We start from the raw sequence: 16,022 nt of genomic DNA, 5'->3' as shown, positions 1-16,022 counted from the left end.
CATTAATCTACCACTCCCCTTCTGGCTACAAGGGAGATTAATTGGTGGGGTCTTCCAATTGCCCCAGTCCTACTCACCACATCACATGTCCTGTATTAATATTTTGACGGGAAGTGTAACAAGCAGCTGGAAGCAAGGATGCCAGAGTCATCTGCTAAAAGGTCAAGTAGCAAAGCAAGGGCAACCAACCACGTGATGCAAAGTTCTCTTTTGCTTTGTCGTTTATTCAAATCGATGCTAGGAGGAGCAAGTAAAGCACAGGATCTAAGGGATACTTAGGCACCCAATTTCTGCAGAAGGTAGAGGGAATTAAGACACTTAACATGTTTCAAGGTCTGGCTATTATGGGTCAGAGGAGAGATGGCTTCACTTAGAAGCCAAACGAGGTAAGTCTAGGACCTCTGCCATGCATGCTGTGCTCATTTAATGGAGATCCCACTTTCCAACCAGTTAGGTATCTGCTGTTCGGTAGTGAAGAAAGCTCACAGACGTTACTCCACCTTTGGCATAGTACAGCTGTCCTGCTAAACAAAGCTGTTGCAGAAATCATTAAGGCATAGCAGGATCTCCACACACAGCCAGGGAGCTTGCACAGAGTGCTTATTTGCATAGGTTTGTCCATGTAGGAAGACACACTTACGCCTTCATAGCAGAGGAACTGAGGCTGGGTTTCTCACTGTCTGTGTCATCTTCTGCACCATCCTGAAACTTGCATGACATAGGTGTGTTAAAAAGAGAGATTTCAGGTTTAGTGCCAGTAGACCTGGCATTTTGGGAAGGTGTGGGAGCACTGCCAAGAAGTCTAAAACAAAAAATAAAATGTTTCCGGTGAGGGCTTAGCATTAGCAATGTGACAGGTAACTAAACCTCCCACATATATCCCTGCCTGGTCTCCAGTTCAGCAGCTGAGCCTGTAGGAGCAGAGTCAGGGTGTCTCTTCAGCATCACCGATAAATGAGTCCTGTTACCCTGATCCTTCACTGGTTACACTATATGCTTTTAAGCCACTAGGACAATGAATTACAGTAAATGAACATTTACAGTAAATTTCCTGTGCACGGTTTATTATACGTTAAATGAACATACATACAACAAGTATATGAAGCTGAGATGAAGGAGTTCCTTTTTTTTTCTTTTTTTCTGCTAAGCTGATCCAGCACTACTAAAATTGACTTGTATTAGAGCAGGATCAGAGCACTTTACCTCTTAACATACTTCCCCAACACACCACTGAGAAGTAAGTTCGCTCAACTGAGAAATGCCAAAGCCTAAAGCTCCTACACCAAAAGCCAGATCTGCATCACTCTAATGCTGACTGGCACCTTCCCCTGTCACTCCCTCGGGACTATTTGTGTGGGAAGACGCAATGCAGAGAGATAACAGCTATCAGAAGATAACTTTGTCATTGCAGGTAGCTAGCAAAGACCTATCTGGAGATGTTTGTGTTTCTCAGCTTACTGATGCAGTTACTGGCCTGGAGGGAGTTACAGAAACCTCCAGGGTTGAGCACTGTAGGATGCGAATTAGCCATGCTGTGGGAAAACAACAAACTCGGTAAAAGAGCTGACCTAGTGTTCAGCTTTATTCTCTCAGCCTATGCAGAATTTGCAAGGGAGGGGCGTTTTAAAAGGAGGATAAATATTGTTCCTAAAAGACTAAACAAAAGAATGCTAATCTTTGTGTTACTGGATGAAACAAACAGAAAAAGAGCTTTACAGAGCCTGAGCAGTGTTCTCTTCCCCCAACACTAGGAAGGAAACGCAGATCCTTTCTATCTACCCTGTCTGCTTTAAACCAGCCTTACCCTCCATATGATTCAATACTCTCCTACCTTTTCTGGCTCACTGTTGTTGGACCAGTCCACCAGTATTTTAGATCAGGTCTTGAAGTTATAGTTCTGGCCACCTATGGGTGGCAAAAGTACATATCAGACAACAGCACAAGGACAGTTTTTTTACTATGAAATTAGCTGAATTAACAGCTTATGCTCTCCCCTTCTTCTTACAGCTGTTCCTACTAGGACAAGCTCCTGAGGTTTGGCTAGAGGAGCTGAGAGTCCCTTATAATGGATTTTTCTGCCGTTCCTCTGAAAGTGGGGTTGGAGTTACCCAGAGCAAATAAAAGCTACTTCCTATTTCATAGAACCATAGAATGTCCTGAGTTGGAAGCGACCCACAAGGATCATCAAGGCCGACTCCTGTCCCTGCACAGGACACCCCAAAATTCACACCATGTGTCTGAGGGTGTTGTCCAAGTGCTTCTTGAATATTGTCAGGCTTGGTGCCGTGATCCCTCCCTGGTATTTGGCAAATATTGCCTTTGTTTCTAGCCAAATTCTCAGAGCAAACTTTGCAATCAAGTCCTGCAGCCTGAGAAAGACATTTCACACACAGTAAGGGCAACACAGACTGCAGATGGCCCTGAGGACTCATGCCTGGTGGGTATGGTGTAAGTGCAGCCTCCCACATCTTACAGTCATATTGCTCCTACTGACAAACCTGGTTATTCACAGCTTCTGGAAAAGGACCGAAGACCCTGGGCATGGTGAATTTGGGAGGTTCAGGAACCCTGCAGTGAAGGTGACTAAATCTACATTCTGGCGTGTGCATCTTCCCCTGCGACAGCCTTGGATGTTGCCCTTTCCCAGTCTTCGCAGCTCTGCAGAGGGGGAGAAAAAACCCAATGTATTTCAAAGCAGTGCCAAGTTACTGGTGTCCTCAGTCTATTAATTCAAAACCTGGGGCCTGGGCAGGACAGATGGAGTCTTCGTCTCACATAATCCATCCTAGGGCAGCCCCAGGTAAACAGCAACAGTCCTAGGAGGCTGTCTGGAGTCAATGGGAAAGGAACGAGGGGGGTCTCAGCCAAATGCCTGAAGTCAGTTTCTTATCACTACACCCAGCCATTCTCTGTGGTGTCTCAGTGCAGGGGTTTTGAGAGCTGAATTAACTTGTCCTTAGCAATTGTGTTTTTAGATTACAGAAACTATAACAGCAGTGAGACAGTAATTTACAATTTACTCGAGACTTTGCCTCTCCAGTCCTACTGGTCTGGCAATTTTCATCACTGATAGATACTATGAAAATATCTTTCAGATGCCAGATTCCTCCTGGCTGATGCTTTCTTTCTGTTGGGACAGGAAATTCTGGTACATGGGCTGTTAAACAGCTTCAATTTGTTTGTTTCTAGCCTTAAAAAAGAGGTGGATGATGTGTTTGGAATAACACCACAAAAGAGTCCATTAATCCTTTTCCTCCTATCGTATTAGTTCTGTGAGCTTTTCTAACTGCAAGGGTCCCCAACATGGGCTGCACAGCTGGGTGCTCTGTCACCTATGTACCCAAGTCCAGATAGGTACAGGAAATCATGCAGGGGCCCCAGATGGACAATAAGAAAGTCATATCCACTCACCCTGACAGGACAATTAGACAAGCAGGTAACTATTACTAAGGCTAAAAATAAAGGGGGAAGGGGGGGGGAAGGAAGAAGCATCTTGTGTTAGAGGGCCTAACAGTATAGAGCTGTGGCTTTGACACGCTACAGGCAAGTGGTTTGGAGTGAATGACTTAAGTGCTGCTTGGCTTTGCTGAGACCCAGAAAACATGTGCAGCTTCAGCATATGCAAATCAGAAATGGTGCCTTTTTGCTAATAAAAGAGGATTTCTGGGACATTCTGCTCTTCCTTTATCAGAAGACTCTTGCAAAAACAGAAATGTATAGAGAGATGTAGACACATGCTACACGCAGATTTCCAGCATGATCCCACATCTTCACATTGGCAAGGACCAAGGAGAGGAAAATCCAACAGGACTCCATAATACTAAAGACAATATCTGCAGCCGCTCAATCTGTGCCCCAGAGTTCATCATCTGACACAAATTGCGGCTGGTGGGAGAGCGGCAGTGCTTGGCTCCTCACTCAAGCGGGTGGCGTATGACAAACATCAGATTATGACTCTCCCCTATTTAGCACTTGGCATGACAGAACTTAATTGGGTTTAACATTCGACTCCTGTGTCGGTGCACAGAACTGACCACGGCTGCAGCGAGGCTCCTCGTCTGCCTCTGCACCTACTACTTGTACAATAAAGAAGCTCTGCCTGCAGGGAAGGAAAGCTAGAGGATGCTCAGGAAATTGAGGCTATCACACAAGTGGGGTTAAGGCTGCCTTCTCACTAAGATGAGCCCCTTTGTAGCTTGGGGAAAACAGCACCGGAGCCGAGACAAGAAGCAAATGCTTTTTGATGCGTTTTCACAGCTTAGCATGAAGGGGAATAATAACCTCCATTTATTGAGTTGCACACAGCCAAATGGGTTGAAGACAATTCCTAACGTTCTGCCAGATTTATGGTGATTGGCCTTTTCAGTCAGAGGGAAATTTGGAGTTGTGAAGAGCTGATCAAAGAGGAAAGCTTGTTTTAAAGGGGATGATGAAACATGGAGCTTGTGACTCTTGAAAACCACCCAAAAAATGCAGGAAATAAGTTTCAGTGATGCCCTGAAAAATGGAAGAGAAATCGGGTCTCTTACAAAGCAAGTTAATATGTTTCTCCTATAGAAACTTGCAGTTGCAGCAAGTGTTTTCTGTTCAGGTGGTGACAAAAAAAGGACACACAATACTGTGTCCAGCCCCAAAACAGTTGATCTGGGGTTATATCCTCTAAAAAAGACCAGAGAATGCCAGCCACCTTTCTGGTGCTTTCCATGAGCTCCTTCTGCAGTTCACAAGGGCAGCTCCCATGGCAAGAAGCATTCGGAAAAAGCAAGCAAGGCAGCAGGAGCATTTCAGAAAGGTGTGGGCTGAACCACTCCTCCCACCATCACCCTCCAGTGACCAGAACCCCATAACACTGCAGGGCCCTTTGCTCTATAGCTCGTCCTATTCTACTTAACCCTCTGCTGAAGCAGTCTACTAAATACTTTTAGGCTGTTACCAAACCCACAGTTACCACAACTTCACAGTTACAAAAACAAGACAGTGCTTGCACGCAGCATTTAGCAAATGAATCATCTCAACCACTTTATAGGGAAGGAGGTATAGGTACCCATAACGGACAGAGAAGGCCTTGCCCTCCTTTTTATGGCACATGCTATTGGTGCGCAGAAGAGCTGGAGTCAGCAGTAGTTGCCGTGCTCGTCGCTGCAGCAACACTACTGCTTGGTGTATTGGGGAAGGGAGCAGAAGTCCCTCGTAACAGCCTTTTACCCACCCTACCCATGCAGATATGGGGCAAGGGAAGCATGTGCTAGTTACAGACTAAAGCACAGAGAACACATAGCCTATGAGTTCACCCCATCCTCACTGCCAAGAGACAACAGCGGTTCAGGGAGGTAACCATGCACGACAGAGCAATTAAATCAACTGAACATTTAGGTTTTTTCTAAACCAAACTGTGCAGTTCAGCTCAATGGGGCACAGAGAGCTGAGTATCTAAGCATTTACTCAGCAAGCCCTCACACCTAGGAGGTCAGGTTCAAGACCTGTCCGTGGACACACCGTTGCAAGCCATTGCCTCCGCTCCCTCACTTGTAACACTCTCCACCTATATTCAGTTCTCTTCATATTATCTTAAAAACACTTCTCCCATCTGTTAAGCTAGGATAAATTGCATGCTATCCTCTGTCATGAAGTAACTGCTGTAAAACAGCTGCAGCAGAAACACCATATCTGTATACAGTGGTATTGAACTTGCTCTTTTCTCTCCAGGTGGCAAAACAGTGTCTGGCTCTGGGAGCAAGTTCTACCAGGCGTGTTTTAATAAGACATGAGCAGTCTAACAGCGTCCAGAAAGTCACTGGAAACATAGAGACAAGCTGGGTAAAGTTTTTACATTCCAGTCCTCAATAAACAGTCACTGGTCTCTCAAAATTACCATTAAAATAAAGTATTCTGAGTCTTGTTCAGTTCTCCAGACTGACTCTGCCTTTCCAAGGACCACTCTCCACAATAAAATAGGGCAAGAGAGGGTGACCTAAGAGACATATATGGGTTCCCATTCCTATGCCAGCAGCAAGGAGCTTAGCATCCCAACAGTAGGCCCAGCCTTGCAGACCAAACGCGTGGCAGAATTTGTGGAGCACTCTCTTTAGCTGCTGGTTATTTCACCTGATACCAGCAGAGCAGAGTGACTGGCTTTGCAGGATTTCTGCACATCACAGACTTCTCCGTGCCTGGCAGGGTTGGCTGTTCCCAAATTACAGCTTGGCAGGCTACAGGAGAATTTTGGTGTTGTGCACACAGCGCAAGTAGCACAGTTCCTCACATCGGGGCACGCAGGTGGTGTCCAAAGAGCTGCAGGCCAAGGATGCACTCCACAGCAGCTGGGCCAGCTGAGGGAGCTGGGAGGGACCTTCAACAGTCCAGCAGAAACAGCCAGTGCTGAACAGCAATAATTGTCTAATGTACCTGTACCTATATATAGGTATAGGCCAATATATACCCACTATATGGTCTGGAAACCAAAAATCAGGCATTCAGCTTGGAGCCAGAGCAGCAAATATCAAATAGGAACTTCAGTTCCTCTCCTAACTTGTGGGAGTTTTGATACTGACTTCAACAGCAATAAGGTCTCACTTTGTGTGGTGGGTTGACCCTAGCTGGACGCTCGATGCCCACCAAAACCACTCTATCACTCCCCTCCTCAGCTGGACAGGGGAGAGAAAATATAAGAAAGGGTTTATGGGTCAAGATAAGGACAGGCAGAGATTACTCAGCAATTACTGTCACAGGCAATTCGACTTGGGGAAAGTAGGTTAATTTATTGCCAATCAAATCAGAGTAGGGTATTGAGAAATACAACCAAAATCTTAAAACACCCTTCCCCTACTCCTCCCTTCTTCCTGGGCCTCACTTCCCTCCTGATTTCTCTATCTTCTCCTCCTAAGCAGCACAGGGGGACAGGGAATGGGGGTTGTGGTCAGTTCATCACATGTGGTCTCTGTCTGTTGTGGTTTAGCCCCAGTCAGCAACTAAATACCACACAGCCGCTCACTCACTCCCCCCACTCCTGCGGGATGGGGGAGAGAATCGGAAGGGCCAAAGTAAGAAAACTCGTGGGTTGAGATAAGAACAGTTTAATAATAAAAATAAACCAATAATAACAATAATAATAATAGTAATAGAATGAAAAACAAAATAATGAGAGAGAGCGATATGAAACCTTGGGAGGAAGAAAAACAAAAATCCAAACAACAAGTGACGCAACAGCTCACCACCCGCTGACCAACACTGCCGGCCCCTGAGCCGCAATCGCTGCCTGCCCTGGCCAGCTCCCCCCAGTGAATATACTGCGCGTGCAGTGATATGATACGTACATGATATGGGATGTCCCTTTGGCCAGTTTGGATCCACTCTCTTAGCTGTGCCCCCTCCCCTCCCGGCTTCTTGTGCACTCGGCAGAGCATGGGAAGCTGAAAAAAGTCCTTGACTAGTGTAAGCACTACCCAGCCCTAGCAACAACTAAAACATCTGTGTGTTATCAATATTATTTTCATACTAAGTCCAAAGCACAGCACTATGCCAGCTACAGTGAATAAAATTAACCCTATCCCAGCTAAAACAATGACAAAGCCAAAGTAATATTTTTGGTTAAATGGAAAGGTTTTGAAATACCCTTAACTGAATGTGTTGCTTTCTGTACCTTGTCTGTGAACACTGTGGCGGTAAAAGGTGCTTTCAAAATGCTGGCTATTAATTACTCAGACATGTTCGCCTCCCTATTCTAACAGACGTTTCTGCTCCAAAAGATGCATATTATTTGTGCCTCTTATCTTCTGGGGCAGCCAGCCCCAGAGGCAACAGGATAGCCAACAGGCGCACAGCAGATTCAAAGCAAAGAGGGAAACTTTGGTCGTACCGCCCAGGAGACAGGGCACTAGGCTTCGAAGGATGAGACCAGAGTGAATTCTCAGCCCTCTGATCAACCCAGAATGTCACATTGTGACATTCAGAAAGCCACTTCGCCTCACTACATCTGTTTTCCATAAGGTAATGGACATAATACTGTGGCCCATGCGTTTTTATAAGGTATTCTGAGGACTGCTGAGAAAAAGCTTGAAAGAGAGAGTCGATAAACAGTATCACTAGTCCTCCTGAGATCTTTCCTGAATGATCAGGAACAAAACTGCTTTAGGAAGGTGAAAGGCAGAGTCAAGCCAACTGGGGTTTAAAATCACTGTTCCAGATACAGGTGATATCTGCAATTCTGTGTGCAGCCTTGTGTCCTCTCCCTTCCCACCAAGGAAAGATACCCATTTATTACATTCTGCACTTTTTCCCTTCTGCATCACCAACTAGACAGTGGCAGAGATGAAGAAAAGCAGAGCTTGAGAGGAAAAGCAACAGTACAAGTGTCTAACATTGGTCTCCAGGCCCAAATGGCAACTGAAACATCGTCATTACCACGAGCATAGTTTGCTCTCTGCATGTCTCGTCTCAGCTGGAGTACTTTTTCCTTCATCTCTGCAATGCCCATATAGTTAGAGTAATTCAGCTCTCCCTGCAGAGCCTGAAAAATCTTGGCCTAGAAAACAACAATAGAGAAAAGGAAGATAAGACACTGAGACTTCACTTCTGCAGCGTAAGCCCACAGAGCCACCATCCCTCCAGCTTCTCACCCTCCAGCTGCCACAGCTGTGGTGCTGCACAGGGCTTCAGAGCTCCCATGCTTGTTGCACACAGCAATACCTTGTATTTCAGGTACTGTGCTTGGAACAGAAATACAGACCAGCATGGCAGAAGACCTTCACATACACTCTGCACTCCCCATAAGCTGGCAGTAAGTCTGTCTAAGCAGTACTAGTCTGCTCTTAGACTCTGCTTTCCACAGCGTTCCTCAAAGCCCTAAAGAGCAGCTTTGCAACAGCACAAATGGTTCAACACCCCCTGCCTCCACTCTTGCCTGGGGCCTGCAGCTTCATGTTATGCAGGAAGATTCCCTATATACTGGGATCACTCAGGGGGCTGTTTAAATCTACTGTTAGGTCTTTCATACCGCCAAAGTGGCATGGGAATGAGATGCGTGATCAAGGGACCAAACATAAGCACAGGCTTATAAAAACCTGTATGGAGTAAGACAGCTATAGAATGAATCAGTGGCCTTCACCTAACCATTGAGGTTATCCAGGGAATGCTAGCATGCCCCAAATGCAGGATGCCAGGAGTAGATATAATACTCACCTCAAACCTACAGAGTTCCTAGTACAGGGAAAATTTATACCAACAATTTCTGAAATGCTTCCAGTTGCACCCCAGCTCTCTTCCCTGCTTGTGAAGATATAGCTCAAAAGTACAGTGTTTCTTCTAGATAGTGATGGTATTTTACGTTGTTCTTTACAGTGGGATTTGTTATTTATCACACTACAAAGGGATTTCAGTAACATTTACATGTACTTAGGACCTTTCTGCTTTAGAAACAATAATTTCAAAATCAAAGCCTGATGTGAAGACAAATCAAAGCCAAAGTGTGAGGACAGGAGGGCTCATATTGTACTTCCAGCCTTAGGAATGATTCATCTTAGCTCTATGATGGGAGTGCATCTGGGAGCCTCAGGATTCCTGTGAAGGACCCCAAGAGCACAACGTTTCCAGAAAACTCATGTACACAAACACTTGAGGAAAAATAAGCAACAGCTCTTGATACAAAACTAGGGCTCAATCTGCCTTAAGATGGAGTATACGGCTTAGACACACACTCTTCTGTGGTTTTTTCTTTTTAGAGAAAGAACAAAATGTAACTCACTATCCTATCTCATTATTAACCTAATACCCTCAAAGATCCGGTGACCTTCACTAGGACGGTATTGCAAGTACATTCAAATAAGGTATTAAGCCGGCTTCTTCCTTCTCCTTCTCTTTCTGCTTTTTCAACACCCTCTTGCGGATCCATGGGTTCTGCTCCATGTCTGAGTACAGTTCATGCAGGTATTGCTGAGTGTAAAAGACTGTTCCTCAAAGTCTTCTCAGGAAATCAGCTTGCAAAATGATATACTGAGGGGATCCTCATTGTCAGACTCATCCAAGATCTGCATTCTGTACCTGATCAGAGATGACACAACAGGCTGTATGCCTTCCGCGGGCTGGTGGAGGCAAGACTGCTGTTCCGTGGTGATGAACCAGGGCCTTCCTCCTGCCCTGTCAGCAAAGAGGGACACGAGCAGGCCCAACCACAGGAGCTCACCAGCACCCTCCCAAGAGCCTCTGCCAGTAAAAGTGCCTCCGTAGCACAACAGCAGCAAGCCTGGGTGGCAGCGCTGGCACAGGACCCTGTCAGGACAGGAAAACTGGGGCAGAGACTGACCCTCAGAGGGGCTCCTCTGACAGCCTCCCGACTTCCAGGCCAAAGTCACCCCTTCCCCTCTAGCTCCAGACCAGGATCAGTGCTAGGCAGACGGCCTCCCCAGGGTAAGCACAGATGGGTCTCTCGGAGCAGCGAAGAGCCAGGCAAACAGCTCAAGCCCCTCGGGACACGCACCCGCGAGAGGGGCAGCTGCCCCGCAGCCAACCGTGTGCAGCCTGAGGAGCAGTGCCTCTCCTCCTCGCTCACCGGGAGGGTGACGAAGGGCAGGAAGGGCCCCCGTGAGGCGACCCAGGAGGGAGCGATCCGCAGCTCAGCCTCCGGCAGCCCGCCGGCACCTGAGGGGGCAGAGCGGGCCCGCGCCCGCAGGGCGGGGAGGAGAGGGGAGGGGCCTCCCCGCCCCCGCCGCTTCCCAGGGCCAATCACAGAAGGCGGAGGCGGGGGCGCAGCACGCGCCGCATGGGCTTGTCGGCGGAGGGGGCGGGGCCCGCGCTCCCCTCGCGCCCCGCCCTCCCCTCGCGCCCCGCCCGCCATTCCGCTCGGCGCAGGGATCCGGAGGGAGGCGGCGGGTCCTTGCAAGGCTTTTATTAGCGAGGGGCCGCCGCCGGCCTCTTGCCGCCCTGAGGGGCAGGAGGGCGGCGACGACTATTTGCAGTATTTTTCGATGTCCAGTTTGTTGTGCTCGGGGTTGTAGGGCGCCTTGGCAAAGCACAGAGCGGCGGCGCGGTCACAGTTGCAGACGAACATCTCGCACTCGTCGTTGTCGCCTGGAGGAGAGAGCGGGAGCGGTCAGACCCGCAGCTCCACCGCCGGGCGTGGCAGCGGCTCGGGGAGCTGCTGCCGTTGCCCCGGTTTTGCGGGTGTATGTGCTCCTCCCCGCTAACCCTCGGCCCCCAAAGCTGTGCGCTCCAGCCCAGCCGTCTCCTTGCTCCTTCCTTCCCTCCCTGCAGTTCTGTTTGCCAGCCTCTCTGCTACCTATCTCCATTCCAGAGCCCTAAAAAAGCTCCGCCATTACATTAGATATGCCCAGCAGAAGCTGCCTAACACTTCCTAGTCAGCACGCCGGTCTCTTAAATACCGCCATTAAAGGGACTCCCAGAAAAGTACCACAGGGACTCAATCCCCTGAAGAGGTGACAGGCTTCCCTACACACTGCAATACCGTATACCTTTCATAAATGTTAAATTGTGTGCTATATGGAGAATATTCACTCCAGTGCCTGCGTGAGGTGCCCCGTTTCTGACAGCCAGCCCCGCTGGAAGGGACTTGCACCGCGCCTTCCTGCCACAAAATCACCGGGTGTAATGCAGCCCCGTCCCCCGCAGTGATGTTTGAAGTGGAGCGACGCGGAAGTGGACATACTGTTACACGTAACCTGCCCACTGGAGCAGGTGAAGTTGTATGGCTTTGTGTAGGGGTTGTCCACAATGTGTCTGCATGATTCTAGTCTCTTTGCCTGTGAGTAGCAGTGATCGTGTACTTCACAGCACCTGGGAAACGGAGGAAAAGGCCAGAAAATACCATAAACGCAAACTCAGCTGACCTGTAAGACATGTAAATACACTAGTATTCCTTTGACAAGGCACTGAACAACAGAAAAAAGACACCCAGTGATAAGAGAGCAGACATGAAGGCCCTCAGAGGGACACAGTTCTGCCAGCTAATGGTCCAAGAGGCATCTGGTACACACATACTTACTGGAGCATCTTCACAGAGTTGTCCACTGGGGACAGGGAAAGAAAAGACAGCATTCACCCTCCACCCCCTGTCAGTGCCCGGTAGCTGAAGAACCAACAGCTGACACAATTTACTGCGCCTTGGCCATCAGTCTTTTGTGATCTCTAAACTGCCCAAGCCAGTTCTTAGAATTTTGCAGATCAGTCCTGCGTGTGCTGATGGTCGTGCGCTGGGCAGCGTGCTCAGAGCTGCGTCCAGCCTGCTGGCACAGCACTGATGTGGAAAAAAACAATGGAACAAGTGCAGTTTAGCTGCACAGAAGAGAAAACAGAGTTGTTGGGATTATATTTTATCTTTGTAATAAGGCATCAAGGTGTGATATTACACATCATTTTTTCCTTGAATCATTCTTTGAGAGAAAGCTTCATTCACAGCAGCTGGAGAGGTCTGTGGACATTCATAGGCAGGGCTAGCTAAGACAAAGCTGGCATGCAGAACCAGGAAAGCACAGGCAAGGAAAGAGGTTTGTAAAAGGAGGGTCTTATAAACCTGTCAAGCTCGTCCACTGGAGTCCCGCTGCCTCCAAAGCCGCAGTAGCAGCCGTAGTCAGCAAACTGCAGCAGAGGGTAGCTGTTCGGGATGGTGCACTTGATCATGCTGCGAAACCCCCACATGGCTCGGCTTGAGTCAGCAGCGCTGGCTGCACCCACTGAGAAGAGATGCAAAGGTTAGAGTTAGGCATGGCATTACCGGTCCCAGGGCTGCTGGGGTAGGGGGGGTGCCACCTACACACCAGAGAGCAGGAAAAGCAGGGCCAGGGAATTCATTCTCAGAGGACTTGACAGAGCGTCTGGTGCTAAAGGAAAATGCAGCTTTTTATACAAGAAGCTTACCTTGACGTGGGTGTAAGATAAACAAGCCAATATTTATGTTACTAAATGCAGACTTCTTCCATTGGAATCCATGGACTGCAGGGTGTGCCATGACCAGTTGAAGGCCAGTGCAGTTAAATCTCTGAAAGCCAGGAAGGCAAATATTTGCTCTCTAGATTTTTGCTACTAAATTCTTTTAATCCTACTATTAGAAGCCAGCCTGAAAGATCTGGACATTTTTCAGGGCTGGCACACTAATATCCACCCTACTAATACAGGCATCCTCTTTTTATGGTATCCCACTTATTAATCCTGCTTCTCTCCGTGGATTCTCTTGGCCTAATTCAGAGAATAAGGTACAGGTCACCCACTTGCCCCAAATGACCTGTGGCATGAGCTGAACTGAAAAAAACTTGAAGCTGTTTTTGACTTTGAAACCATAGAGGAGAAGGTGTTACTAGGCAAGAAATAGGAGCCAAGCAACCTGGAAAGCCTCCGCACCTGGCTTAAACAAGGAATGGTGTCTGATTTTACGTGACCTTAAGGGAGTTGCACTGGAAATCATAGAATCACAGAATGGTTTGGGTTGGAAGTTTCAACATACACAGCAGACTTCAGGGGCTCAGAGACAGCAGTTTCTCCTTCTCCAGCACCGAAGCAGAACCCAGCTAGGCCCTTTGGTTCTCTATGCCAAGGTATGAGGTGAGTTGGGAACCTTGAAATAAGATCAAAAAATGGGTAAGAAAAAGCTTCCTGGAGCCAGCCAGGGTAAGTCCAAAATACCGCACTCATAGTGACACCCCAGAGGCTCCAATGCTGGCAGGGCTACAGGTCTGGCATTTTTACACACTCAAGATACAGATCCTGGACTGCTCACTTGATAGCAAGTCTGCATTTCATAGAATCATAGAATGTCCTGAGTTGGAAGGGACCCACAGGATCGTCAACTCCAGCTCCTGTCCCTGCACAGGACAACCCCAAAATTCAGACCATATCTGAGGGCTTTGATTTATTTCTAAAGCACCGAGCAAGCCTTCAATTTTCAAGAGCAGAGGAAGAGGCAAAGCCTACCTTCCCACAATAGCCTAATATGCCAGCATGCTTATTCAGGAATCTTAAGGCTCAGCACACTTCAGTAGGTTCAAATGCACATTTCTATAAGGGACGATGAGGACATCTTCCTCCTTATAGTGGCTGAGACTATGCCAGGGTGCCCATGGTATACATAGGACGTTGACGTATCCGTAGGACACCTAGTTAAAGGTAGACACACTGATGAACAACCAGAACTATTCTGACTTCTTTGGTCTCTGACAACCTCTCTGATTCTCTGGGATTCCCTGCTCACAGGTTAGCTAAAGCCAAACAGATGCTGAGTTACAGATTCAGGTCCTGTGTCCCAACAGTGAGAATACTGAGCGAACATTAAAGGCTGATGTAAAGGACAGCCCGCACCACAGTTAGTTCAGAAACAAGGATTTAATCTTTTGCCCACAGATCAGTCCACTGTCTTTTCCTTCAATAACCATTTAAGTGTTTTCTTTCTCCTTTGCTACTTTGGCCACCGTTACTCTTTATTATTCCTCTGTTCTGTTACCTGTGAACCTCCATGGTTCCTTTTTCCCCACTTCTCGATGTCTGATTTATTATTGATGCTGCCAAGAAAACTTCCAAAACCTGGCTTTTTAAAGTTCCCAATCAAAAATACTGTCATATGCTGGACTTCATACATTTTCATTCAAGAGGATCACAAAGTGTGGGAAAGTGAGCCTGTGAGCGTTACAAGAGTGCCTCATGAGAAAAATCCCAGCAGGGTAAAGATTTTTCCGCCAATGCTATTTTTGGTTTCCCCCAACCTGTGCTGAATACAAAGCCACTAATCCTCAGCGTGCTTGTGAGGACATCCCAGCTTACAACTGGTTCCTGAACTTACAGGCTTGAGCCTTAGATAATTTTTAAGAATTCTCTTTAATTAAAAGCTGCTGCACGCGGCTCCCCACCCTATTTTACACTGTTATACTTTACCTTTCTCCTGCAGTGTTGTCTGTTAAGGACTTTTCTTCCCTTCCAATCTCCACGTTACTTCCTTATATTTAGCCTCCTTGGTCCACCATAGTCAGGAAACCAGAGCATCTGAGTCAAACTTCTAAGCACCACGCTATCTCCTCCTTTCTTGACCCTGCAAATATCTGTACAAAACCTCTGTAATGTGGAGAAGAGACATGATTACTATTAAAACCAGCTCTGCCTCACATTAATAACTGGGCCACTGCCAAAATCTGGGAGCAGAACACAGACTCAGAGCCTTGCCCAGGGCTTTTATCCTAATGGCAGGATGCGACCCCTGCCAGGTCCAAGTTCACCTGAAATCTCCTCCATTTGAAAATCTCCCACCCCCGAATAATGAGAGAGAAGGACAGTTTTCAAATAATTTATTAGGAATTTAAAACTGAAATCTGGAAAAAGGGTTACAAGTGTGGAGAGAACAAACATTGGAGTGTAATAACTTACTGGCTTAAAAACACAGCTTTATTTCTTTTAAAAAAAATGCCCACCCTGAAACCGGAGCCCCAGCCTCCAGGCAGTGGCAGCACTGGCCAGAGAGTGAATCACAGCCCAGCAGCAGCACAGCTGGCCTTGGGTGTCTGGAGGGGGCACGGAAGCAGTTCAGCGCATATAACAAGAGGGAGGAAAGCGCTGTCCGCGGACCCAAATTTTAAGTATATAGAATAAAAATAAACCCAATAAAATGCAGCTCTTCTTTAATTAGGAAATATTTAAAAAAACAGACATACAGACTCTTGTCTCAGTAACAAAAATTATTGCTTTGTGTTTTCAGTACTAATCTGTTAAGTACCCTCTTACCTAAACAGAACTCTCCAAACGCATCGCCCAGGTCAGGACAGGCTCCGGCAGATGGGGGAGGGAGGGAAGAGAAGGGCCCTGTGGGCACTGTGGCCCTCCCAGTCCTCTTCTAAAGGCCCCTCTCCTTTACAGGGGCTCAGTTTGGGGGAAGAGAGGGAATGATTTTTAAAACTTAAGATGAAGCTGTTATTTCCCTGGGAAAAAGAGTTTGGCTGCATCTTAATAAAAGGCTTAATCACCCCCCTTAACAAGGTCTTTGGTTCACTGAAATCCAGGCCCAAACCTGCCCCACATAATCCTGCCGGAGGCTTCCC

The 16,022-nt window shown here is 47.4% G+C and overlaps 1 protein-coding gene and 1 long non-coding RNA gene across 4 annotated transcripts; both read right to left on the bottom strand.

Moving 5' to 3' along the window:
* Positions 1-214: 214 nt before the first annotated feature.
* On the bottom strand, positions 215-10,701 carry LOC135315831 (uncharacterized). Its single transcript, XR_010375315.1, has 4 exons — positions 8,401-10,701; positions 2,499-2,658; positions 1,832-1,905; positions 215-802 (listed from the first exon to the last, which is right to left on the bottom strand). It is a non-coding gene; the product is annotated as an uncharacterized LOC135315831 (long non-coding RNA).
* A 170-nt stretch (positions 10,702-10,871) lies between these two features.
* On the bottom strand, positions 10,872-15,158 carry PLA2G1B (phospholipase A2 group IB). 3 transcript variants are annotated; one of them, XM_064466490.1, is made up of 6 exons: positions 14,869-15,158; positions 13,448-13,558; positions 12,865-12,985; positions 12,521-12,680; positions 11,657-11,784; positions 10,872-11,061 (listed from the first exon to the last, which is right to left on the bottom strand). In XM_064466490.1, exons 3-6 carry the CDS (start codon positions 12,953-12,955, stop codon positions 10,940-10,942), a joined length of 501 nt encoding a protein of 166 aa, XP_064322560.1. In that variant the 5' UTR covers positions 12,956-12,985; positions 13,448-13,558; positions 14,869-15,158; the 3' UTR covers positions 10,872-10,939. The 3 variants fall into 3 exon arrangements, with proteins under 3 accessions (XP_064322560.1, XP_064322561.1, XP_064322559.1); XM_064466491.1 differs by lacking the exons at positions 12,865-12,985; positions 13,448-13,558; positions 14,869-15,158 and adding an exon at positions 12,765-12,858; XM_064466489.1 differs by lacking the exons at positions 13,448-13,558; positions 14,869-15,158 and having other exon boundaries at positions 10,972-11,784; positions 12,865-13,420.
* Between the last annotated feature and the right edge of the window lie 864 nt (positions 15,159-16,022).

The sequence above is a fragment of the Phalacrocorax carbo genome, chromosome 15 (genome assembly GCF_963921805.1).
Source record: "Phalacrocorax carbo chromosome 15, bPhaCar2.1, whole genome shotgun sequence".
Taxonomy (NCBI): Eukaryota; Metazoa; Chordata; class Aves; order Suliformes; family Phalacrocoracidae; genus Phalacrocorax; species Phalacrocorax carbo.
The sequence above is the reverse complement of the archived record's forward strand: the minus strand, read 5'-3'. Positions and strand labels throughout refer to the sequence as shown.